This window comes from Trachypithecus francoisi, unplaced genomic scaffold, assembly GCF_009764315.1.
Source record: "Trachypithecus francoisi isolate TF-2019V2 unplaced genomic scaffold, Tfra_2.0 Lachesis_group11, whole genome shotgun sequence".
In the NCBI taxonomy this organism is placed as follows: domain Eukaryota; kingdom Metazoa; phylum Chordata; class Mammalia; order Primates; family Cercopithecidae; genus Trachypithecus; species Trachypithecus francoisi.
The window spans coordinates 104,644,210-104,671,249 of record NW_022681456.1 but is presented as its reverse complement, the minus strand read 5'-3'; the positions used below and the strand labels follow the sequence as shown (position 1 = coordinate 104,671,249).

Sequence of the window (27,040 nt, the reverse complement as noted above, 5' to 3'; positions counted from 1 at the left end):
TCGTACACCACTGGTGGGAATGTAAATTTGTACAATCACTAGGGAGAACATTTTGGAGGTTCCTCAAAAAACTAAAACTAGCTGGGCGCAGAGGCTCACACCTGTAATCCCAGCACTTTGGGAGGTCAAGATGGGTGGATTACTTGAGGTCAGGAGTTCAAGACCAGCCTGGCCAACATGGTGAAACCCCATCTCTATTAAAAAAACACACAAAAATTAGCCAGGCATGGTGGTGCATGCCTGTAGTCCCAGCTACTTGTGAGGCTAAGGTAGGAGATGGTTGAACCCTGGAGGTGGAGGTTGCACAGAGCTGAGATCACACCACTGTACTCCAGCCTGGGTGACAGAACCAGACTCCATCTCAAAAAAAAAAAAAAGAGAAATCTAAAAATAGAGCCACCATATGATCCAACAATCTCACTTCTGGATATATTCCCGAAAGAAAGGAAACTGTACATTGAAGAGATATCTGCACTCCCGTGTTTGTTGCAGCACGGCTCACAATAGCCAAAATTTGGAAGCAACCTAAGTGCCCATCAACAGATGAATGGATAAAGAAAATGTGGTACATACACACAGTGGAGTACTATTCAGCCATTAAAAAAGAATGAGATCCAGTCGTCTGCAACAACATGGATGGAACTGGAGGTCATTATGTTAAGTGAAACAAGCTGGGCACACAAAGACAAATTTTGCATGTTCTCACTTATTTGTGGGCACTAAAAAATTGCAACAATTAAATTCATGGAGATAGAGAATAAAAGGATGGTTACCAGAGGCTAGGAAGGGTAGTGGAGCAGAGGGGAAGTGGGGATGCTTAATGGGTACAAATACATAGTTGAAAAGAATGAATAAAATCTAATATTTGATAGCACAACAGAGTGACTACAGTCAAGAATAATTTCTTGTACATTTTTAAATAACTAAAGAAATATAATTGGATTATTTGTAACATAAAGAAAGGAGAAATGCTTCAGGTGATGGACATCCCATTTACCTTGATGTGTTCATTACACATTATATGGCAGTATCAAGATATCTCCTGTACCTCATAAATATATATAGCTAGTATTTATCCACAAAAATTAAAAAGAAAAAAAAAAAAGTAGTAAGATTATTGTTAATCAGATATTTAAGTAAGTGCCAAAGACTATGAACTGGGTATAAATCTGACTACTACATCCAACCCTAAGATGCTATGATTCTTTAGGTTCAACTTACCAAATTCCTTTCCTCCAGATTACCTTCATCATTTCTCATGGATATAAATCAGTTCTTCCAGGATTTCATAACTTTGTTGGAACACCTGGATTTGGTTTATCTCATACGTGGCTATTTATGTCAACTACCATTGGGGATGTCCAGCTTTATGGACATAGTTTCCAGTTTTTGCCTATGCTGAATGGTCCTCTGGATACAACGATATGGATCATGTTACCAACTCTCTTACTGATGCTAATACATGTTAAGAATTTTATACACATTATCTCATTAGATTCTCCCACTAATCCTACGGGGAATGTGAACTTATTGTATTCATTTTATAAATCAGGAAACTCAGGGCCCAGAGGGGTTAAGTACTTTGCCCAAGATAAACTGAGCTACTGAGAGGCAGAGTCTAGACTTGAACTCTGGTCTGGCTAAATCCTTTGAAATTCCTACTCTTAGCTACCAGGCTCTATCTACTACAGCGATTCTCAAAGTGTGGTCCCTAGACCAGCATCTGCAGCATCATCTAGGAATTTGTTAAAAATGCAAAGTCTCTCATGTATGGAAATCAGAAACTCGGGACAAGGCCCAGCGATCTGTAGTTTACAAAGCCCTCCAGCTAAGCCTGATGCTCACTAAAGCTTAAAAACTGCCCAACTGAACTGAAAATTTACCTAGAAGGCCACATTCTATTCATTTAACCACACTTAGTTTTATAACTTGAATTTGAAAGTTTGTGGTGACTCTGATCTTTCTTCATGGGGAGAGAGAAAAATCCCAGACATGAAAAAGTCAGGTTTCTATTTCTTTCCCTGAAAAAGGCAAGGTGATTCCTGTCAACCCTGGTGAAGGGATTAGAGAGCTGCTGTTTTAAAATATAAACAAGAGGGAAATATTTTTAAAAACCCTTTTGCGGCCGGGCGCGGTGGCTCAAGCCTGTAATCCCAGCACTTTGGGAGGCCGAGACGGGCGGATCACGAGGTCAGGAGATCGAGACCACCCTGGCTAACACGGTGAAACCCCGTCTCTACTAAAAAATACCAAAAAAAAAAACTAGCCGGGCGACATGGCGGGCGCCTGTAGTCCCAGCTACTCGGGAGGCTGAGGCAGGAGAATAGCGTGAACCCGGGAGGTGGAGCTTGCAGTGAGCTGAGATCCGGCCACTGCACTCCAGCCTGGGCGACAGAGCGAGACTCCGTCTCAAAAAAAAAAAAAAAAAAAAACCCTTTTGCAGTACAGCTAAGTTATTGTGGTTAGACATAAAGAATAAATAGATCAAGAAGATACTGAAATTCCCCTAGAGCTTTAATATAATAACATTAATTATCTAATTAAGCAATAGTTAAAATTGTTGCTACATGGTTTTGTTTTTTTTTTTTTTCAAAAAAAGAATGTAAATCTGTACACCTTTACCTGGCACATATATCAGTGAAAACAGTATTTCCCAGGTAGCATTATCAATGGAAGTTATCATTGGCTTTCTTTGGTTTAAAAAATAAAAATTCTTTTCAGGTTTATAGCTCATGCTGCCTACAATGTGACCTTGATCTGTTTCAAGCTTATCTTTAGTCAGTAGCACTGTGCAACTCTACAAATCAGTCTATAATCTCTTTAATATTCTCCTGCACGTGCAGTTTTAAAGCTCAGTCATTGGCATGGAAGTCACTCATTACTTCAAGGTCTCTGGAGATACTACAGCTGGTCAGAATCAAGGTTTTCACAACGTCTAGGGGGACATATATGAGTACTACGTTAAATGCTGCATAAAACAGGTGGATTTCTCTACAGGTGCATATTTACCTGAGATAGGCAATAAGCGGTTTTTAGCTGTATGGAAATGAAGTAAAACAAGAACTACCTCACTCACCACACTGCACCACACCAACAGTAAACTAAGCACATTTCACTTGGAAACCTTGGCTAAATAAAAAGAGTCCATGGTCTGGAATAACAAGTGATTCACTGTATTATCCAAGGGTGCTCTCACATGTCTGAGTCTACAGGCAGTGAAAGGAGGGATGTACCTTGTCATCCCTCCTTTCAGAAAAAGGTGTAGAGAGGCAGTGAGCTAATAGATAACAGCATCGGTTCTTGTAATTAATACAATGAAAATATGGACTTCACTAATCTTTCTCCTCCAAATACATCGATATAAGGCCTATACAAAGCTACCAGCGCTCAGGAATGTTGGAAGGCCAAAGGTGCTGAGTCTGGCCACCATCATTCATAATAGGTCTAAGGAGTTATCTATACACTGTTTTCTTTAGTAAAACCTTATTTGAACATCAAGTCCCATAACTTCTTTAACGGGAAAATCAGAGATTTTTTTTAGACCCTGGCTGTTATGATAATTTAGTATGCATAAAAAAAGGCTAAGATGTGCTAAAGAAAATTGTGTTGTCCATCAAAGAGATTCCTTCTTTCTTATATTTCTTCATTCATTCATTTACTCAATATTAACAGAGCAAAAACATATGCCAGGCAGTATCTAGAAAATGCCAACCAGCTCCACATGTCCTCCCCAACAGCCCCCAACAAAACAAACAGCAACAAGCAGAATATAATTTGGTGGACATGAGTGAAAACGCCAGATGATTAAATTACTGGAGTACACTTCCAAAGAAGATTTTGAATTGTCAACAGTGAGCAAGGCTAAGTCCTTAGTTGGCTGGTCAAGTACCTATCTGCCTGAAAGCAGTAGTCAAGACCTCTTCAGGTCTCTTGATCTGTGCTTTGTAATTGCACTTAGAATAAGAGATTAAATGCAAATTGACCTCTGCCAAATATCTTCTCTAACCAATATAAGAAGGCCACTAAGATTCCATTTAATAACAGACAAATACAGTCACTCATAAAGGTGAAAATGAACACTTTACCTCCTGCTATCTACAATGTACTAAGCATTCTGTGTATATATTAACTCATTAAATCTCATTCACGACCTTCTGAAATTTATTCACAACTTTATGAATGAATGCATTAAATCAAAAGGTAGTGAATTTAACTGCAAGTCTTCATCCAGATGGTTAATACTATTGGGTCAAAATATCTATTGACATCCTTCAGTGGTCAAAATCTAACTTACCCTTGCCATATCCACCAAGAAGTTCTCAAATAATTTCCAAATGTGGTTACTTGTATAGATTTCTTTCATTTCCACTTCAGTGTCAACGTAACAGTGATTAACAAAGTTCACATAAGCAATTTTAACCTGTGCAAGTTTCAAATACAAAAGAAAGTTAGTTTTCTTTATTGATGACTTTGAAATATCAATTATGAAAGGTTAATATAAAATCTGTTAGTTTTCATGGTAGATCATAGCAGAGTTTTGTCTATCCAGAAAGCATTCCCATTTCTCTTCTTTTGCGAAGAGTTCACTGACCTAGGGGTGAAAACATGGGGCCAAGTACTCCATCCCCCTGGGCCCAACAATTGCTGTGAGAAAAAACTTTATGCAAAACAAGCCTATCATATTTTAGATTCTAGGAGTTAAAAGCAACCCCTCCTTCCTCTCCCGTTCCCTTTCTTTCTTCTCCCCTCTCCTTCCCTGACCCCTCATCCCTTCCCCATCTTGAGCACCTGTTTTATGCTCAAAAACATACTTAAAGTTCAACTAAAATTTCAGTTTGATAACAATGCCATGTTTAGAATTTAAGAGTTGTGTAGTAGTTTCCACTAAGCTAGCAGTGGCTATAGTTCTTAAAAGTTTGTCATCTTTCAGAACTTCTTACAGAACTTATTAAAAAGTAGAGCTTTTATGCTCTTTTAAATTTTCCAAATGACATACACACAATTACTTGACTAAGTACATGAGTCCCCGCCCTCTTCCTCCGCCTCTTCCTTCTTCTCAACAACTCTTTCCTTTTTCTCTCATTGCTAAAAAGAAACAAGGTAAACCTTAACTTCAAAAAACCATCTTCTCCAGGTCTGTAGAGGAAAATTATACATTATACACGGAATAGAATGAGGCAGAAAGATGAAGGAAAAAGGGATGAGAAATAGAATAAATTCTGACACTCTTTCAACCTCTGGATCCATCTGAACAACCATCCTTCAAATTACTATGTACTGGAGCCAATAAAATTCCCTATTTTTATTTAAACTAGTTTACGTTAGGTTTCTGTCACTTGTAACCAAGAGAGTCCTAATAAAACATTAAAATATTTTGACCAAATAATACTTCAAGACCATTCAAAAATATTTAAATTACTTTTTTTCTGAGAAGAAATAAGCTCACAGTTTACCCCCAAAATGTATCCTATTTTAAGATACAGATGTAGTAAAATTCCTTTCCAGAATTAGTGAAATTCCTCATAAAGGATTGGGATGAATTTCACTAACATACACCATTTCTAAAGTACATAGGACAGTAATTTTTGTTTTGCATTTTTTTGTTTCCTTCATTATGAAAATCTGATAAATGCTATAAATCTCTCTGGAAAAATACATAGACATAAAAAATCATATGAACAATTTCAGAGACTCATGGAATCCAAATTGGAACCATAAAAAGTTTGGGACAGCTTTCATACCCTTAGTGCTTCTCTGTACCTCACTGATCCTAAACAAATCGTCAATGGCAGACTGCCGGTGTCAAGGATGGCCACAGGGTACAGAGACGCGGGCCACTCAGTGCATTCGCACAACTATCATGACAGCAGCTAAAATGTACTCAGTGCTTCCTATGTGCCAAATACCCTCAGCATATTGTATGAATTATTTACTTTAATCCTCCAACAATACTATCAGGTACATACAATAATTATTCCACCTTAAAATTGTAGGAATTTAAGATTAAAAAGGTTAAGTAACCTGTTGGAGTCAGCCACACAACTAGAATGTAATGTATCCAGGATAAAATATTCTTTAATTCTTTTGTGTATTCATTTAAAACTTATTTATTGAGTATAGGCTCTGGCTCAAACAATAAAACAGTGAAAAGAAACAGATCCAGTTGTTGTTACTCTCATAGAGCTTACAATCTTGGGCATGGGCATGAGGGTTACAGGTCTTTGCTAACTAATAAAATGGAAATGTCAAATTTCAAATTATATATTCTTACAGACTGTACTAAGGGAGGCCAAGGAAGTCTTCCCTGGAGAAGTAAGGCTTGAATCAAGATCTAAAGGATAAAGAGGAGTTACTTAGATGAATGTAAGAGGTAAGAGTGGTAGTGTCAGAGGGAACTACATGTAGGAAGAAATATACCCAGAATCAGGCTCTCAAGTGAGGACAGAACCCAGGGATTCCATCATTAGACTAAGCTTCCCCTCTTTGTCGTCTTATTTCAGACCAATCAGGCATGAAGTACTCTTGGAGTTACATGTCGACAATTCCACAAAATTTCACCAAAATATGCTTTCAAGTCCATCACTACCATAGGATTATCTAAAAGTAGGGAATTTCCGTTAACCTCATCTGACACCTTTTTAAGTTACTGTGATTTTAAATGTTTGACTCCATATCTTTTTCAGTGTATCACACATTTATAAGCTTTGGAACAACATACAACAGTAGAAAAGAAAGAAATTATTGCAATGTACATTCCTAGATGCCTCATTAATAGAAGCCTATTGGCAGACAACCAGCTGCTACTGAGACTTTTTCTATCATCAGAGCCAAACCAGGACAGAGGGTAAATGATGTGGGAATAAAGCAAACTGTGTGTGCATATTTTCAAGAATGCATCTATTCCATAAAACCAGGTAAACCTGCAGAGTCTTTTATGTGGTCCTGCAGCACTATCCTAGCCTCTCCAATCAATGATTATGAATCATTTTTGAAGCACCTGTTTTATGCTCAAGTACCTACTAAAGGTTCAAGTAAACCTTTCAGTTTGATCATATTGCCATGTTTAGAATTTTAAGAGAGCTGTCTAGTAGCTTCCACTAAACGAGCAGTGGCTATACTTCTTAAAAGTTTCTCATAGGCTGGCTGCGGTGGCTCATGCCGGTAAATCCAACACTTTGGGAGGCCAAGGTGGGTGCATCACCTGAGGTCAGGAGTTCGAGACCAGCCTGGGCAACATGGTGAAATCCCGTCTCTACTAAAAATACAAAAATTAGCTGGGCGTGGTGGCACATGCCTGTAATCCCAGTCACTCGGGAGGCTGAGGCAAGAGAATCACTTGAACCTAGGAGGCGGAGGTTGCAGTGAGCCGGGATTTTGCCTTTGCACTCCAGCCTGGGCAACAGAGCAAAACTCTGTCTCAAAAAAAAAACCAAAAAAAGTTTATCATCTTTCAGAACTTCTTTTAGAACTTCTTATTAAAAAGCAGACCTTTTATGCTGCTTTACATTTTCCAAATTATATAGTTAAATACAATTCCCTGACTAAATATATGATCTCACTATAAATATTAGTATGGGGGACTTCTGGCACCTAGATAAACTTTAAAAATTAATAATGATTCTATTAGAGCTGCCAAGCTTTTGCCAGGCTTACCTCAGGGATGCAGTCGTCATGGGTCACCACCCTCACTATGTCGTCCAGCGGGAGAAGGGAATTACACTTGATTTCAGTGTAGACATTTTTCCCCTCTGTGCATGCTGCCAGCAGCTCCACCAGGGTGATGTGGTAGGCTAAGGGGCCACTCTCGTCCCCTCGGTCTCTCTCTGAACACATCATATGGAGAAGGATTGGAAATGACGCTCTATCATTGTAAAATATCAGCACATCTTCACCCCCATTTATCAACTGAAATGATAATAAAAGAGTCTACATAGCAGTCCAAACATTTATCCTTGCAGTTAATTCCAAAGGCTTGATATATCTGGAAACACATGTATCTCTTTGTAAAAATATATATAATATGGCAAAAGCAGAGCTAAGCTGGGGGAGGGTGGTGAAAAGATTATGGTCCCATGCCAAGGAACCAGCTATGAATGCTATCACAATCAGTTGGGGCGATGTGGAAGCAGCAGATGAGGCAAGAATGAAACAATAGGGATGATAGTAAATTGTTCATCACACTGAAATTAAACCTGTAAAAAAATAAAGTTGTTTTCCTCTACCTTTTTTTGGCGGGAAGACAATGGCCAAAGCACAAGAAATCTCATACTTTTACTAAAGCAGAGTAAAATATCCTCATCCATTGCAATAGTGACTACATAAGCAAGTACGTTGAGCTAATTACAGCTCTACAAAGTCTACAAAATTCCATGTATCATAAGAAGGCATCAGTAGAGAATGAAGGTAAAAGCAGAGACAAGAGAAATAAGTAGAAAACTAAGACCAAAAAAACAAGAGAAACAAAGATATGAATAGGTAGGGGCTTTTAGGACATAAATTTTCCTTCATATTTTGTTTATATAATTTTAGTAGAAAATTCCATCAGATGGCAGTTTTATTGCTCAAACTCCATAATATCTTATTGTCTATTATCAGTACCAATTTTCTAACCCCAGTGTGAGACATGCTGGTAGGTAACTGAGGATATACAATTTTTTCTCTATGTATTATATTTAAAGTGACAACATATTTAAATCTATAAGCCAATTAGTTGGCTTACTTTGAAAGTTTTGTTGAAAGAGAATGTATATCTATCAAAAATATGTATTACATATTAACATAGTACAATATTACAAATTACTTCTTAGTGCACAGAAACACTTCACCCAACAGTGTCATAGGGATGGTTTCACTGTGTGCTGCTTCCCCATTCTAATTCTCCCCTTGCCGATCATAACACAAAATCCAGTTAGTTCTCACATTTCCAGACAATGAAGAGCTAATGTGAAGGTAAATGCAGAGAAGAAAAAGGTGCATTTTACAAGCTTAAAATGTTCCTTAAAATGTTTAATAATAATAATTTACATTTAAAAATTCAAGGCTTTAAGCTAAATTAATTTTAAGATTTCTAAGTGGCAGGAGGGACTCCTTGAAGCATTATGGAAATTTCCTCCATTCCCAAATTTAAGGTATATACTAATGAAAATGCCCAGAAACCAATAAAAATCTACCATGTAACTATTTGGTAGCCATAGGTGGAAGCTCCCTTAATCCATATGGGCCACTAGAGAACCATTGGGTCACAGAGTGGTGATTTAATCAAAGGGCTCTTTAAGCTGCTACTTCTCCAATGTATCATACTCGCTTCCTAGTAACTTACTTATTACATAAATATCACTCAATGTCAAACATAAAAATGAAAAAGGCAAATAAATAGATGAAGTACCTTCATCTATTCATTGGCTGAAATTTATAACTTACTCTAAATAATAAGTTTCCACATGTAAAAAAAAAAAAAATCACTGTTGGGTAGTTTGTATTACTTAGTTTGATTCTCTTCAAACTCTTCTACAAATAGTAGCAGAGAACACCCATTCTATAATCCAGAAACAGAGCAATAAAGGCACCGGAAAAGCACAGTTCCATCTGTCTTTCTTATATCACTGGAAACTCAAAAATATAAAATTGTGTCACTTTCATTCCAAACAATTGATAACATTTCATAGGCTTTTACCCATTATTTAAAATACACAAATTTGTTATAGGTCAAAAAGAAAAATATTAGGAAAATCATAAAACCAACTTAAGATATATTGCTTCACTAGATTAAAGCAAAATATATTTGCACTTGAGTAGTCATGATTAAATTAAATAACTTCTCAAACCTATGTTTTTGGGTTTTTTTTCACTCTAATAGAAAGTATGTATTTGAACATACCGTTTATGTGAAGCTGATAAAGGGCAAACTGAGAACATACCTCTGTCATTACCATATCCTGGCATTTCTTCACATATTTACCATCTGCTTTCACAATTGTTTGCAAAAACCTCAGGTACTCCACGTGGCGGCCATGTGTCTCAATGCAGTGCACAAAGTGCTGTACAACTCTCTCGCTAATTTCGTTGCACAGATGGTAATTGTTCATGAAGATGTGCCGCATGGTTTCTGCTTCAAGGAGCTAAACACAGAGGAACGTGCCCTTGTAATTCTGACAAGATCAATTTTCTATTCTACAGTACTTAGACTAATTGCCCTGTTTGTGATCAGTTTTGTATTTTATACGAAGCCACAGTGAATTTTCTGTGCAAGTCTTTCAAAAAATGCAATGAGATCATTAACCATTAAAAGAAAACTGAGTTCACAGAGGAATTTAGTTGGAGAAAGGAGCTTATTACCATAAAGTGCAACATAATGGCAACAGTATTCTCAAGATTAATTATGAATTCAAAGTTAGGTCTTCCATAAAATCTGTTCAAACACATTTTACAGACAAGGGCAAACTCCACCTCCGAGTTTTCCATATTTACCTTACTCAGAGTATTGTGAGTTAGTTCTTTGTTCTACCATATCTTTTTCCTAACATTTAACTATATACATATAAAAGACATTGTCATTTGCATGTAAAACTTGTGCAATTTTTCAAGTTTCTTTAAAAGTTTCCTTAATGGAAAAAAAAAAAAAAAGATACTCACTTTTGGAGAGATAATTTCCACAAGGAAAAAAAAATGCAGCAATGAAGTGTAACAAAATTCTCTTCAAGAATGTTACTAAGACAAGTTTGATGCACACTTTACTAGAAATATTAGAAGCCACTAAAATACTTACACCTGGAGTTAAAAACAAATTCAGATGTTTATGAAGAAGAACTTGATTCTGTGGATTTCCTCGACAGAAATTCTGCAGAAACGTATGGGCTAGATTCATTACTTTGTTCATCTTTTCATCGTTCTGTAAGTTAAAGAATAGCACGTGATAGAAACAAACATAGAAGACTGCAAATGTTATGCAAAAATCTGTCCTTTCACCCACATACCATTTTTCTCTCTGCCCATCTTTGCTCTCCTTTCTCTGTGTCCTTTATGTTTCACACCTCTCCCAGTTTCCCCTCCTGTCCCTCTTCTCTGTTCTCTAAATCTTTCTCACCTTCTGTGTTATTCCTCCTGATTCTATTCTGCTCTACTCTTCCAATGCCCCCTTCGTTTCACAGCCCTTCTTTCTCCCCAATCTTTCCAATTGTTCACCACGTTTCCCCATCTCTGTACATAGCCACCTTTTCCTCCTCTGCTTCATCCCCACACTCCCTCTGTCCTCCTTTCCTCTCTGTCCCTATCTTTCTCTGTTTCTCCTCCCTTCTCTGCTGTACTCCCCAATACCCATAATTCTTCCCTTCCTTTAAATGTCTCATTTTGCAGTATGTCTATATATCTCCATCATTCTGCTTCTTTTCTTCTTTGTCTCTCTTTCCCCACTCTATTTCTCTCTCTTTCTCATACATCTTCCTTCCTACTCTTTCTCCCATGTCTATTCCATCTCCTCTCTCCTTCTCCTCTTGTCCCATCTATTATTTCTTTTTTTTTTTTTTTTTTTTTTTTGAGACTGAGTCAAGCTCTCTCTCCCAGGCTGGAGTGCAGTGGCCGGATCTCAGCTCACTATATGCTCCGACTCCCAGGTTTACGCCGTTCTCCTGCCTCAGCCTCCCGAGTAGCTGGGACTACAGGCGCCTGCCATGTCGCCCGGGTAGTTTTTTGTATTTTTTAGTAGAGACGGGGTTTCACCGTGTTAGCCAGGATGGTCTCGATCTCCGGACCTCGTGATCCGCCCGTCTCGGCCTCCCAAAGTGCTGGGATTACAGGCTTGAGCCACCGCGCCCGGCCCCCATCTATTATTTCTTCTGCTCCCATCCCCTTTTCTCCTGCTCTGCTCTCACTCCGTTTCCTCTCCATTCAAACTTCCTCTCTTCCTCCACTCTGTCAGTCATCTCTGTATATGTATTTATTACTCACTCATCTCAGTTCTTCCTCTCTCCAATCTCTCTGTCCCTTCCTCTTGCTATTTACCTTGTCTCTTATTTCCAACTATTTCTTTTTCTTTTCCTCTCTGCTTTCTCTTCTATTTTCTCCTCCCTTTTGTCCCCCTGTTTCTTAACACTCTTAATAATGAATATCCTTATTCGTTTCCATTTTCCAAAGTCCTATACTAAGCTACTATTATTTGGTTATAAGAATCTTAACAAGAAACTTAAGTCTTAAAATTCACAGAGAAACAAATTTGTCTTCTTAAAAGTGGTCTTGTGACAATATCAGTGAAACTACCTAAAATTTCCCTGTGTAGTTGACTGTACCATTTGTCACGTGGTCATTGTTAGAAATTCAGATGGACTCATGTTTTGAGTGGAATTTTATGTTAATATTAAATAAATTTCTATATGCACCCACACATATGCATATTCCCCAGCTTTGCCTATTTAGAGAGGCTATGGAGGCAACACCCCAAAGCAATAAGCCCACTCAGTTCTCAGAACTTTGCTCCTAAATACTATTCCCCACCAAACAGAAATGGGGCTTCTTAAAGAAATGGCTGATTCTAGAGTTGAAGCAAGAAAAACACAAGATGAGCCTGGAACATTTTATTGTGCCAGAAAGCAAGGAAGTACTCAAATAATGGTGGGGGTATGTTAGAAGACAGATAATCTAGCTCAAAGGAACTCCACTGGCCAAATCTGAGACACTCTGGAAATCAAAATAAATAACGATAGAACCCTTTATAACCTATGGAATAAAATGAACATATACAAACCCACACTGATAAAAATAAACACAGTAAATGAATAAGTTGAAAGTTTCATGAAGAATGGGGTATTAGTTTCACAGAACTGCTCTACAAAATACTTATTAATTACAAAGGAATTACAAAAGGAAAATCAGAGAAGCCTGGCAGACACAACCTCAATCAATGGATCAAAGTGAACATCATCAGTCATGGGACAAATCAAAATTGTGCACCAACTAATAGGAAGCAATGAGACGAACTTAGCATTACTCCTGTTATGTTCCTGCCAAATATGCGTAATTGTGTTAATCAGGAGGAAACATCAGATGATCCACATTAAGGGACATCCTTCAAAATAACTGGCTATTTTTAAGAGTGTCAATGTTATGGGAGTTCCCATAACAAGTTGATCTTTTTTTCAAGCCGAAAACAATTGGGACAAAGGGAGAAAGCTGAGTAGTGTGTTGGGACTAGGTGGTGGTAAAGCACCACGCCCTCTCCTGATTTGGAAGGCTCTAGTGTGGTGATGTGGTAGTGTACCCTTGTTTGTCGGAAACATACATGAAAGGGCTCAGGGGTGATGGGGCACCTGGTGGGTGATTTATTCTAAAATAATTAAGAAAGAAAAAATTTCTTGGAACTTTGCGAAACATTTTAAACTGTATCAAAATAACAAGCTAAAGAACAAAAAATAACCAGGACTAACCTTTTCGTAGGGTATCTGGAGAAGATCCAACACCACTGAATGTGCCCCCATATTTTTCAGTAATCGTTGATGTTGAATCCGACACTTTTTATTCTGTACACAGAGTTTACTTAGCCTAATCAAAATCTTTAAAAAGAAGAGGGAAAGCATCAAATATAACAAACAACAATATTAAGTATAATTTATAAGCAAAACTTATTTGGCATGCAAATATAAACCTATATAAGAATATTTTGCATCTGCTGACCTCCTTTACAATCCAGTAGTTATTGCTCTTGTTGCTGTCAATCTGAGGTTTCTTTGTTCCATCCTGTACTGGACTTAAAATGTTTGATTCCTAAAAGGAACACAAATATGTACTTTTACGCCATTTGTAGCTTTGTGGTAAATTTATTTCTTTTGTATTAAATAATAAATATATTTTGTAATTATTTTGTAATAAATCTATTATTCAACTTAAATGGTTCTTTTGTACTTTTTTATTGCATAAAATGTTCCTTGGCTTGACTGAGCCATGCAAATTACCGCTACCCAGTGAGAACACAATGACAAGTTAACTGGAATGACCTAGAATTATAAGTTAAACTGTAAAGTTTTCATACATATTAGTAGTGCATATCCATAAGAGACATATATACCTCAGACATGCTGTGGCTTTATATTGCCTATATGAGAAGAAACAGTGAAAATACAGGGCATAAAAGATATAATTTAATCACCAGGAATGAACTGCAAGAAAAAAAGAGTGATGGAGCAGATGATCGTAGCCGAGCACATCATAGAGAAGGGAGCAAGAAACAACTTAACGCAACAATGCTCTGATAGGTCACCACGGCATCCTAAAGAGTCACGACTCAGGGCCAACATACAGAACCATGAAAATGAAGAAAGAAAAACAAAAAGCAAATTAAAATAAAATGTTTAAATTATCAAATTAATGAAGCTTATTAAGGAAACCTGAAACACCAAAAATACTTAATTATAATAACTATTATCTGTAGCATCGCAAATATGGAGGGAGTGGACATATTTGAAACATCAGCTACTGGCGTCACCTTATGAAAATCAAACACCAGTGACAATTCCATTCTGAACATTTATGAAGATGTCATGCACACCTGGTACTAGACTACAGTGAATGGATCTAAAAGAGATGCATAGAAGATATGGTCCTTCTCACAAGAAAATTACAGTCTACCTAAGAAAACAGGGAGAAATATATCAATAAAGATTGGAACTGGGCAGAATTCACTATTCAGAGAGAGATAGAAAGAGAACAGCTGCAGCTTTAGACAAGTGCTACAAAGGGGGTCAAGTGTACGGCAAGGTCTAGAAGGATGAAAACTGTCTAGTTAGGCATAAAGGATGTCTAGCTGAGCAGGGAAAAGCCTTGCCAGGTGAAGAAGAAGTCACCTTAGCCAAAGGTACTGCAGCAAGAACAAGCACACTAGTTATATGGAAAATGGCAAGAACTGACATGGTCCATTGCAAAGACTGGGCAATCACAGTGGGGTCTGATGGCCTCCCTCATTTACAATCCATAGAAAATTGCACTTGGGAGGAATGTCAAGTTCAACATGGGTCCAAAACTCCTAACCATAATGATGGTGTTAGGCACTTGCCGTGAAAGGGGACCCTAGTTTAAGCTCAGGAGAAACTTACAAAGATACAGGAAGCCAATTGATACAATTTATTTGTCCCAAGTTGCTTCTCCTACTGTGCTCCAGGACAAATCACAAAATAAACATCAAGAAAGAAAAAAACTACTTTCCTTGTTAATCAGACAGTTCTGATGAAAGGCTTCAAGCAGCAGAGTGACTTAATCCATGTTGAGCCAGCACACTCCTCACTCAGCTTTATATTTTTCTTTTGCTTCTTTTCTGGCAAATATTGTCCTGAGGTTCCCAGTCTCAACTTCACTTTAACAAATGACCTCCTCCTCCCATTTTACGGAGGAGACAAAAATTCCTCTACATGGACACTTTCTCTTTTCCACTCAAAAATTTCCAGTGATATCCACAAACCTATCTATCTTCCCTACTGTGTCTCAGAGAACAAAATTTTTGATGCATAAAATCAAAAATTCCATCTCCTCTTCCTCATCTCCCTGCTTCATCCCTGTTTCTAGTACAACAGCAGGTTGTATCCTTTCATGACTCTTTCTCATCTCTTAGCTTCTACCTTGCTGACCACTTGTCACTCATACTCACCAGAACTGGAACTGCAAAAAGTAAAAGATCCAAACACTGAAAGCCTTCAAAACATCACTAAGTTAGACTCCCGAAGTGTATCGCCTAGCTATCATAATGAATATTTAGACAGAAATGAAAGCAGTCCAACCACCACTCCAGGGAAATAAAAGAGAGAAAAGAATGCAAGATATTACCTGCTAGACATTAACCATGAAGTGAATCTTGAAAATTATAGGACAGGCCGGGTGCAGTGGCTCACACCTGCAATCCCAGCACTTTGGGAGGCCAAGGTGGGTGGATCACAAGGTCAGGAGTTCGAGACCAGCCTGGCCAACATAGTGAAATCCCATCTCTACTAAAAATACAAAAATTAGCTGGGTGTGGTGATGTGTGGTGCCTGTAATCCCAGCTACTCAGGAGGCTGAGGCAGGAGAAATGCTTGAATCTGAGGGGCAGAGGTGGCAGTGAGCCGAGATCACACCACTGCACTGCAGCCTGGGCAACAGAGCAAGACTCTGTCTCAAAAAAAAAAAAAGAAAGAAAATTATAGGAGAAAGTGTTAAACTATATATGAAAGTAAAACCAGTGTAGAAGAGAAAACACAACCCAGTGGCTAAGATGAATGAAAACTATTTAGATGAAAAGAGGCTAGAGGTCAGAGTATGAAACAAATAGATTTTCCATTTGATAGCAAAAATAATTTATTGATGAGAAGTAGAAACTGCAAAAGCTAGAAATATAATTACATTTCCTTTTTCTGATCACAAAGGTGAAGGCTGGATTTTTAAAAGGCCATTTCATTTTTTTCTGTAAGAGAAGAAATACTAAAACATACACACAAACACACACATACTTGTACCACAAACCAGGATTAAGATATTACCAGCTCTAAAGATTGACAAAGCTCCTTAGTTAGAAAAGAGATATTTTTGATGCATGTCAACTTTAAAGAAAACTGTTACAAAGGCAGGCGAAGCTTTGGTAGATATCCTTAAGCCTGTTTTTCAAGCAATAATCTGAAGAAAAAGCAAGTGTCTTGTTTTAACAAAAGTAATCTTAGGTAAAATGTACTACATGACAAAAAGTTATGCTCTTTAGTTCAGCCCAGGTGAAGATATATACAATGCTAAACTCTGTATGTGTGGGAATTATGAAAAATAGTGATTTTGATTTAAAATTGCTAGCAGTCAACAAAAGGCAGCAACATTGGAAAATTCAATAAACAACCCCTTTTAATTTCAGAAAATAATTCAATTTAATTAAATTGAACAAAAACCCATGGAACATCTGGATGATTCCAAAGCAGTGATCAAGGCAATTTAAGAAATATGTAAACCATATAACTACAATTAGGTTTTGTTTTCTAATTCTGATGCCAAAATGGTCTAAATAAAGGTGCTGCAAAAGTTTTCCTTCTGAAAGAGCTGAAATTGGCTGTATTCTTTATGTCTTATACAATGCTTTACATTCTATAAACTTTAGCCCTACATCACTGGTCTAATCTACAAAACCTTGAATTTATTCTAATGACAAAATATTAGAAAAGTGCAAAATGTAGAAGTATGACTTATGCAGAATCCCAGAGCTGAATGGGTCCAGAAAAAAGAAAAAAGTGTGACACTTAGAACAGTGTCAGGCTCGTAGCACATCTCCAAATGATCCTTTTGACAATAGTGATGAAAACTAAATACGGTGCTCCAAACGTCCTTGCACTTTATTGTAACTGCTTCCTATCATCTGGAGAACTTAAATGTAATCCCCCTAACAGAATATGGGAAACAGCTTAGTTCAGTGATTTTAGAGGTAGTTAGATTTGTAATTGCATAGTACATACCATAACATAAAACAGTAGGTTCAAAAACAAGAGAGCAAGAAGAGTCTAGAAATTGGGTGGGCATCAGGGTTCTAGGCAGAGACACAAAGACTGAATATTGGTTCTAAAGATAGTTTCTTTTTTTTTGTTTTCATCAGGTAAGGAAACTTTTATATCAATAGCAAAAAATGATATAAGAAAGTAATATTATGTGAACTATATGGTAAACTAAATTTTAGCACTGGCTAGGTATGATAACTCATGTCTATAACCCCCATACTTTGGGAGGCCAAGGTGGGAGGACTGCTTGAGGCCAAGAGTTTGAGGTTAGCCTGGGCCACATAGAAAGACTCTGTCTCTATGAAAAATAAAAAATAAAAAATAAAAAAACATTTACTAGTTGGGCATGGTGGGCTCACCTATAGCCCTAGCTATTCAGGAAACTGAGGCAGGAGGACCATTTGGGCCAAGAGTTTGAGGCTGTAGTGAGCTATGATTGTGCTAATCACTCCAGCCTGGGCAACAGAGTGAGACCCATCTCAATAAATAAGTAAATACTGGCACTAATTAATGGGAATCCAGCTCCTTAATTTTAACCAAGGGCAATCATGCTTTTAAAAATAGAATTTTCCAAATCCTACAATGTAGAGCTGCCTACATCTGCAGCTGCATGATTAAAATAGCTTGGTGCATGCCTTCTATTTACCCCTATCCCACTGAAGTTTAAGGAGGTCCATCCTCAGTGAAGTTGCCAAGTCAGCAAGACTGCAAGGCCTTCTGCTCACCATCTGTACCGGTAGCCTTCTCTGGTGTAACCACTCTTTAAACTAGTCCGTGACACCATAAACCACCCACCCTCCCCTCAACTTCAGGTGCCAAATGCTTTCCTTCTTCTATCCTTATCTCCCTTCAAAACATACAAAAAATTATTTTTAATAATCAGTCTTTTATATTTGATTCACCAGATTATAGATCATAATGTAGTTGAAGCTGTTCAGAATAAATACTGCCTCTTTCCGATAACTGAATGATAACCCTCTATGGGATAAGGAGGTATTTTTTTTCTCCCTCCCATCTAATGATAACATCATGTACTAGTCATTTAGGAAGATATCAGCCTAGATCTACTTCTATGACCTTGCCTGGAAAGATACTTTGGACCATCTTGGTATCATGGTTGTCAGTTTCTGCTTCCCTGGGAAGCACCTAAGGCTGCTTGAAGGCTTGATTCAAAATTCACAATGGACAGAAGAGGCTGTGACCAGCATTACTTGCAGATAACTTCCTTCCAGATGTTTCCTCAAGTCAGGGGCAAAGCTCTACCCTTCTAGAGAATACATACATATTCATAACTTTACCCCAAACCTTTTTTCCTTTTGCTCCATAATAAGACAAAATAACGGCATTTTTCTGACTCATTTGATGTCATTTTAGTTAGTATTTGATAATGTTTAAGCTGATGTTCTAGAACAAAACCCAAATCTCCTTTACAATCTGCATCTCTGATAAATAAGCTAACAAAAAAAGTTCGTGCCACTGGGGAACTTTGCTTAGATAGGTATTGGGAAAAACTGGAAACGCTTAATGTAACTAGTAACTGCTTTCATAAGAACACATCAGGAACCTAGTGAGGAGCACCTCTCACCGGCCCCTCCACCATCTGGGAAGTGAGGAGCGCCTCTGCCCGGCCGCCCAACTGTCTGTGAAGTGAGGAGCCCTTCTGCCTGGCCGCCCCACTGTCTGTGAAGTGAGGAGCCCCTCTGCCCCGCCGCTGTGCAACCCTCCAAGTGTGAAGTGGTAGCCTTGTATGTGATCTTTCCGCGCTCCCCAAGTTTGCATTTTTGACATTAAAGTTTACTTTTAAATTAAAAAAAAAAAGAGCACAGCAGGAACCTATTATCATACAGCAATATGTCCCAGAATTTTTCTGATGTAACTCCAGGGATGGCTAAAAACTCACCAGTATTATATAAAATGTAGAAAGCATGGGCAACCTTTTGATCAACAGAATGGCATACAAAGCACTGTACAGGAAGTGAAAACAGCAACATAATAGAACCCTTAGAGAGTGACTTTGATACTGATACATTGTATGAAGGAAGCTTCTCTAGTCACAATAGGGTTATGGCTCACCCAGTCGGACATGGTTGTGAGAAGGGGGGTGTATATATGAAATGTGTGAGAGGGAGGAATCAGCACTGCCTTTTACACTCACTTGTTCCGCAAGAAATCGTTACAGAAATGTTGTTGCCTGATCTAAAAACAAATGTATGCTTTGATTTGAATGAATCAGCCACTATTATTTCCTCGTTAGCCACTTGCTGAAAAAAAGAAACCATATGAGAACATAGAATCTTCACTAACAACTTGTATTGAATTAAGAACAAGTGGAGGCCAGGTGCAGGGGCTCACACCTGCAATCCCAGCACTTTGGGAGGCTAAAGCAGGTGGCTTGCTTGAGCTCAAGAGTTCAAGATCAGCCTGGGCAATATGGTGAAACTCCATCCCTACAAAAAATACAAAAATTAGCCAGGCGTGGTGGTGCACACATATGGTCCCAGCTACTCAGGAAGCTAGGAGAGGATTGCTGGAGCCTAGGAAGTCGAGGCTGCAGTGAGCTGTGATCACACCGGTGCACTCCAGCCTGGATGACAGAGCAAGACCCCGTCTAAAAAAAAGAACAAATAGGAAAGTTAAAAAAGAAAGTAAGATAGTAACTTATTTATAGCATAAAGGGAAATAGTAAGCTTATGCCAAAACAGTATCAATTTAAATGTGGTTAGAAAACAAGAAGGGAAAAATTCTCATAAAAAAGATCTAATAACCAAGTAATTGAAATAACACATTCTGGAAGTATAATTGTTACATTTAAGAATTTATATTATAACCAAATAGGATGAGAATGTGTAAAACAAGCATTTTAGTATAAACCAAAAGTTATTTTTCACATGTCTGTCTTGTGAAGGGGCATGTTAATTGAAACTCATCTGTCACCATCACCTTCAGTGGAATTAGCTCAGACATACGTATGGGAATATGTATAGTGATATAAACAAATAAATAAATTACACAATTAGGTTGGAGGCAAAAATAGAAACTGGAGACAAGAAAACAGATTCCATAAAAGGGAAATTCAGGAAAGCACTGTCCAAAACTAATGCATAAAAGCTCTTCATGAAATTACCATAGTGTCCCTGACTGATCAGGTCAAGCTGCAAGATTCTGTCTAGAACACATGGACTGCTCCTGTCCCAGGACATCGGGGTTAGACATTCTACCAGATTGTGTCAAAAGTCAGCTAATCAATTACAAGTTTAGCTGAAGAAACAAGTTTATGTAGAACTATTTTCCCACTGCAGAGAATCTCATACCAACACTTGGAAAAGGAGAAGTTTCTTAATATGTATCCTGCTAGGGGGATTTGCAACTTTGCTTGCTTCATCAAAGGAAAAAAGATCAGAAGTGGCAGGCAAAGAATGGAATACAGTTTTTGCTTTTAAAAAGTAATGAGATGTGGAGGTAATAGAAAAACCAACAGATAGGGAAGGTGTGCTCAGGGAGAACGAGAGAAAAATCCATGGAGAAGAGGAAAGAGAGGGGAGGGAGGGAAAGCAGGAATTAATTCACACTTAATAAAGTAATATAATTAATAAATAATAAGATACATCTGCAAACTGTAATTCAAACTCCTATGACGAACACCAATACTAAAAAAGTCAAATAAAAAACTCATAATAATATTATATCATGCCCAGTGAAATATACACAATCAAGAGCTTTTCTGACAGGCCTTGTAAGTAGGTATGTTTAAAATAATCATAGAGATAGTGAGGAATAGCATCCCTCATGCCGGTGGGCACCTCTGTGGTTGCCATGTGCCATGCAATAGTGTTGAGGATGATGTCACAGCATCACTCAGCACGGATAAGGAAGGATAGCCTTTTCAGGGAAAGGACAGGCTACAAGTCAAGCAACAGCAAGAGAAGAGAAGGCACAGGTCCCCCCTCCTCCCATCTCCCCGCACAGGAGTGCTGGGTGCCCTGCTGGATAGTGTGGGTCTAGATTTCCAAGCAACCACTCCCCCAATGCCACAGTAACTACCTATGGGGCAAGGTGGAGCGTAACCTTCTCAATAAAGGGACATGCAAACTGTTCCAGCACCAGCCAGTGCCTGTTGTTTACAGGAATCTTTTGAACACTTGCCTGTGGCCCATAGAAATTGAACTGTCCCTGCTGAGGGGCAGAAGCCACAGGTCCTAGGAGAAGCCAAAATCAGTACACAGTCCCTTGGAAGAGAGGCACTCCTCATTCTGCAAAAACAGTCCCAGCCACCTCATTGTCCAGACAACTCAGAGTGAGCCCCTAGGGACATTTTTTAGTTAATTCTGCTCCTTACATCACACATCCATTAAAAGAACAAAAATAATTACGATGTAAAAACAGACAGATATGAATCTAGAATAGATGAAAATGAAAAAGAACCAATTAAATAACCTGAAAATGAACTATATAGTCCTTGAAGTTAAAAACTAGATAGATAGTTTAAACATGAGACTTTACATCAGTGAGAGTCTAAGTCAAATTTTTTAAAAGGGCCACTGCACTCTAGCTGGGTGACAGAGCAAGACCCATCTCTAAAAAATAGTAAAGAAAAAGAAGCTGGCAACCATATATAAGTGAGTAGATAGATACAGAGATAAATACAGGTATACACACAAATATAGAAGCAAAATCACTGTAAGAAAAATTAACAATCAAAATAAACAACATGAGGAGGAACTTTCCTTTGAAGCACTGCAATGCCCATGTGACCCGCTTCTCAACCCTAAATAAAGCAGTGGATGAACGTAAAGGGTAATCCTGACTTAACCTACTCGGGTATGGTTTCCTGAGTTAATCTCTCCTTCCTATATTTAGAAGTCAACGCATATTTGAAAGTGATGAATTAGTAATTGCACCTAATGCTACTGATATTGTCAACTTGTTATATTTTAGCCTTTAAGCTTTCAGAAATGATGGTAGAGTCTTTTAACGCTGGGGACGATAAGTTTAATAAAGGGAAAAACTATACTATACAATAGATAATAAAGCTCCTACGCTCTAGGGACACAGTGGGCTTAATAGACGACCAAATCCATTCCCTTCTTCTTATTTATAAGAGATCAAGTATGGTAATGGTATAATTTTGGATTATAAACTGAGATTTGTTAGGATTAGTAGACAGACCATCAATTCACATTTATTGTCAACAGAGTATACCAAATTTACCACTGAGGGAAAACACTTTTTTTCCCTCACACTTTTATGTTATGGAGATATTTTTTATTCTCAAAATGAATAATCACATTAAAGTTATCTGGTCTTCTGATATCTAAGCAGGCACAAAGTTAGACCATTATGAGCTGTTTCAGAACAATGCTGATAGTGCTGTGTTTACAGCCTTTGTAAGATTTACTAAACAACAAAGGAGTATTGTTTGTATTGGCCTGCTAGCGTGTGTGCTGCCTGCTACTGGCTGTTTCCATTGATACTGTGATATATTTCATCCTGTTTACAATACATTGCCACTATCTTTGGCTGCTGGGTTATTGCAGAATACAGATTATTTGGCTGTATATAAATTAGCAACTTCATAGTTTTTCACTTTTGTTCCCCTTATATTAATCCATTATATAGATACCATTTTCCTGGCTTCCCAATCCACCTATTTGCATACATTTCTACTGCTACCTCACTACTGCACGCTTTCAGAAGCTCTCACCTGCATTTGTACAAGAGCCAGCCTCTTGTTCTTCTGAAGCATTCTGGATTCTGTCAGACTAAATTTTCCAAAATAGTATGCTCACCTCCCTACCCAAGAATCTTCACAGGCTCCTAGTTTCCAGCCATTGCAAATACAAATCACTTATTCTTGAACTTTACTTCTCTTATTATTCTGAATACATTAGCTAACTCCTCCCAATCCTTCAGAATAGGCCTATGTGCAGAATCTGGAGTGGGGCCTTCTTCCAGTCATCAGGCCCACGCTGGTCTCTCCTTTTTCTGTACCACATAGTTCGGTATTTAATCAACTACTTTGTCACCCCGTTTTTTGGGTGTCCATGAAGTGTGTTCATTCTCTGAGGGCAAATGGAATATGAGATTTGAGCCCAGATACCAAACTTTAAGAACAGAAAGGAGAAATTCAAGTGTGCACAAAGGCAAGTGAGCATAAAAGCAATGGGACTGAAATGTACACTTTACACAGCATTTCTGGGCCCATAGAAAACGAAGGACAACTCCCAGAGACCCCACCCTCCATCTTCTAAGGGAAAAATGTAACCCGAAACCAGATCAGAGAGCTCCAAGCAAGGGCACAAGATAAGTTTCCCTGAAGGCAAATGACAATACTAGATCTGCAACCCAAAGACTAAGTAAACTGAGCAAGTGTCTAGTTTGGCCAGCTAAACCCAAGACTCCTGCCTTAAAACAGGTATACAGGAAGGGAGTAATGTGGTCTCAGGCTAGCAGCGCCCCCTGCCAACAGGCAAAGGCAATCACAAATACTCTAAGGAGGAAAACATACCCTATGTCAACCCCAGGACTAATGTCAAAACATAGGCGCTCAAAACCTGCACCCAATGTTTGTAGCAGCTTTATTCATAATTGCCAAAATCTGGAAGCCACCAAGATGTCCTTCAATAGGTGAATGGATAAACAGTACAAGGGACTATTATTCAGCAATAACAAAAAATGAGCCATTAAACTGCAAAAGGACATGGAACAACTTAAACACATACTGCTAAGTAAAAGAAACCAGTCTGGAAAAGCTACATACTGTATAATTCCAATTATATGAAATTCTGGAAAAGGCAAAACTACAGAAATTATTTTAAAAAATCAGTGGTTTCCAGGGACTCAGGGGTCCATAGGGAGAGACAAATAGGTGAAGCACAGAGAATTTTTAGGGCAATGAAGCTATTCTGTTGGACACTGCAATGGTGGATACATGACATTATGCATTTGTCAAAACCTATAACTAAACAACACAAAGAATGAACCTTACTAAATAATGAATTTTAGTTTAAAAATACTGTGTCAATATTGGCTTATCAATTATAATGAATGTATCACACCTATCCTAGATGTTAACAATCAGAGAAAAAGAAAGAGGAAAAGAGGAACTATATGGGAACTCTGTGCTTCTGTGTAATTTTTCTCTAAACCTAAAACTGCTCTAAAAATGAAGTCAATTTGAAAAAGATATGAGCACATAATCAAACATGGTCAAAAATATAATGAAACACAACATGAGTGAGAATCACAAGAAAATCTCAAGTACATCGGATCTCAGAGTTATTACATACAGACCCTAAAAGAGTCATAGGGAATCACAAAAAATAGAAAACAACAAAGCATGATCAAAAATGACCAAATATATTTGAAAAAAATCACATTTCAGGTTTAAAATAATGAAATTTCAGGTATGAAAAAGATATAGTGGCTGAAGTTTAAAAGTAAATTGGTAGAGAAAACTGCAAAGAAGACAGACCTGAAGAGAGACTCAGATCAGTCTAAAGAAATTATCCATATGCCATACAAAGTCATAGGTAGAGAAAATATAAAAAGGAAATGAACAGATATGTACTGTATAGTAATATATTCACTAATAAAGTTTAACAAGCACTTAACTGGAGTTTCAAAGTTAAAGCACCACTATTTAACAGAGCAAACTTCTCAATAGCAGCAATGAAAGCCAGAAGACATGGAATAAAATAATCAGAAGTGAGGGGAAATAATTCACAGTTGATAAACCTTTTTGTCCTGCAGTAAAAATACAATAATTTCAAATGTACAGGCATCTAATGACATAATCTCAAACCACGTGGAGTAAAAATTAATAGAAATGCAAGGGGAAATTGATAAACCTACCATTGTAGTGGGAAATGTCAACAAATCTCTCTTACTTATTAATATGTCAAGAAAATAAAAATAATATTCAATATATTAAACACAATTAATAAGCTTGATTTGCCAGTCATCTATTAAGAATCCTACACCCATTCACATTCTTCTCAAGCCACATTGGACACTTACAAAATCTGGATGTACAATAGATCGGAAAGCAAATCTCAATGAATTTTGGAGAAATGATATCATAATAACTAAATTATCTTGTCACAAGTTAATTAAGAATTCAATTAACAAAAAAGGTAAAATTCGCCTATGCATGTAGAAATTTAAAAACTCACTTCCAGGTAATTCTAAGAGAAAGAACTCGCAATGGAAAAATTTTTAATATCTAATATTGAAAAATAAAAAATATCATTTGTCAAAACTCAGCGAATGTAGCTCCTTTGAAGGAAATTATACCACCAATTTTTCTTTAAATCGAAAAGTCTGTCAACATAAAGTGATAGAGTATAGTAGGATAAGTATAATAAAACAGCAAACAAATCCAGAATCTCAACAAACCCCAAAACAGACTATGTTTAAAACATGAGTAAAATTCAGATGACCTTGAACATGAATTTGAACTGTGCAGGTCCACTTATACACAGATTTTCTTTTACCTCTGTCCCCCTCGAGACAGCAGGACTAACCCTCCATCTTCCTCCTCCTCCTGAACCTACTCAGTGTGAAGATAATGAGAATGAAGACCTTTATGATGATCCATTTCCAGTTAAGAGACAGCAAATATATTTTCTCTTCCTCATGATTTTCTTAACATTTTCTTTTCTCTAGTTTATTTTATTGTAAAAATACACTACATAATTCACACAACACAGAAAATATATGTTAATTGACTGTCTATGTTATCAGTAAGGCTTCCAGTCAACAGTAGGCTATTAGTACTTAAGTTTTGATGGAGTCAGAAGTTATAAACAAATTTTCAACTGTGCAGGAAGCTGGCAGCCCTAACCATCCCCCAAACACTATTCAAGGGTAAACTGTACATAAAACTCTGGAAAGATTGAGCTGGATAGAGCTAAAGAAAAGAAGAGAGCCACAGCAAAACATATAAAGAATGAAAAAGGGGTACAAAGCTATGAATACAGTGGAAACTTAAAAGATAGCAAAAGAATATGAACAAATTTATGCCAATAAATTTGAAGATTTCAATATATGGCTAGAAAAATGCACAACAAATTAACTCAAAGTAGAAAATTTGAGGCCGGGCGCGGTGGCTCAAGCCTGTAATCCCAGCACTTTGGGAGGCCGAGACGGGCGGATCACGAGGTCAGGAGATCGAGACCATCCTGGCTAACACGGTGAAACCCCGTCTCTACTAAAAAATATAAAAAATTAGCCGGGCAAGGTGGCGGGCGCCTGTAGTCCCAGCTACTCGGGAGGCTGAGGCAGGAGAATGGCATGAACCCGGGAGGCGGAGCTTGCAGTGAGCTGAGATCCGGCCACAGCACTCTAGCCTGGGCGACAGAGCGAGACTCCGTCTCAAAAAAAAAAAAAAAAAAGAAAAGAAAATTTGAATGAATTTATAATCATCAAAAATTGAATCAGTAGTCAAAATGTTCCCACAATGTAAATATCATGCCCAGACAGTTTTGCAGACAGGTTTTACCAAACATTTATGAACAGATCATTCTAATGTTACACACAAAAAAAGGAATAGTCTATAGCTC

General features: G+C 37.7%; 1 protein-coding gene across 2 annotated transcripts in view; it reads right to left on the bottom strand.

The window, feature by feature from the left end:
• ITPR2 (inositol 1,4,5-trisphosphate receptor type 2) overlaps nucleotides 1-27,040 on the bottom strand; it is a 493,382-nt gene that overhangs the window by 261,139 nt on the left and 205,203 nt on the right. For both annotated transcript variants that reach the window (XM_033222612.1, XM_033222613.1), the window contains 6 exons: nucleotides 13,663-13,752; nucleotides 13,416-13,541; nucleotides 10,766-10,888; nucleotides 9,918-10,118; nucleotides 7,654-7,905; nucleotides 4,295-4,420 (listed from right to left, as the gene is read on the bottom strand). In XM_033222612.1, the coding sequence (XP_033078503.1) occupies nucleotides 4,295-4,420; nucleotides 7,654-7,905; nucleotides 9,918-10,118; nucleotides 10,766-10,888; nucleotides 13,416-13,541; nucleotides 13,663-13,752 (918 nt within the window). The remainder of the gene's footprint in view (nucleotides 1-4,294; nucleotides 4,421-7,653; nucleotides 7,906-9,917; nucleotides 10,119-10,765; nucleotides 10,889-13,415; nucleotides 13,542-13,662; nucleotides 13,753-27,040) is intronic.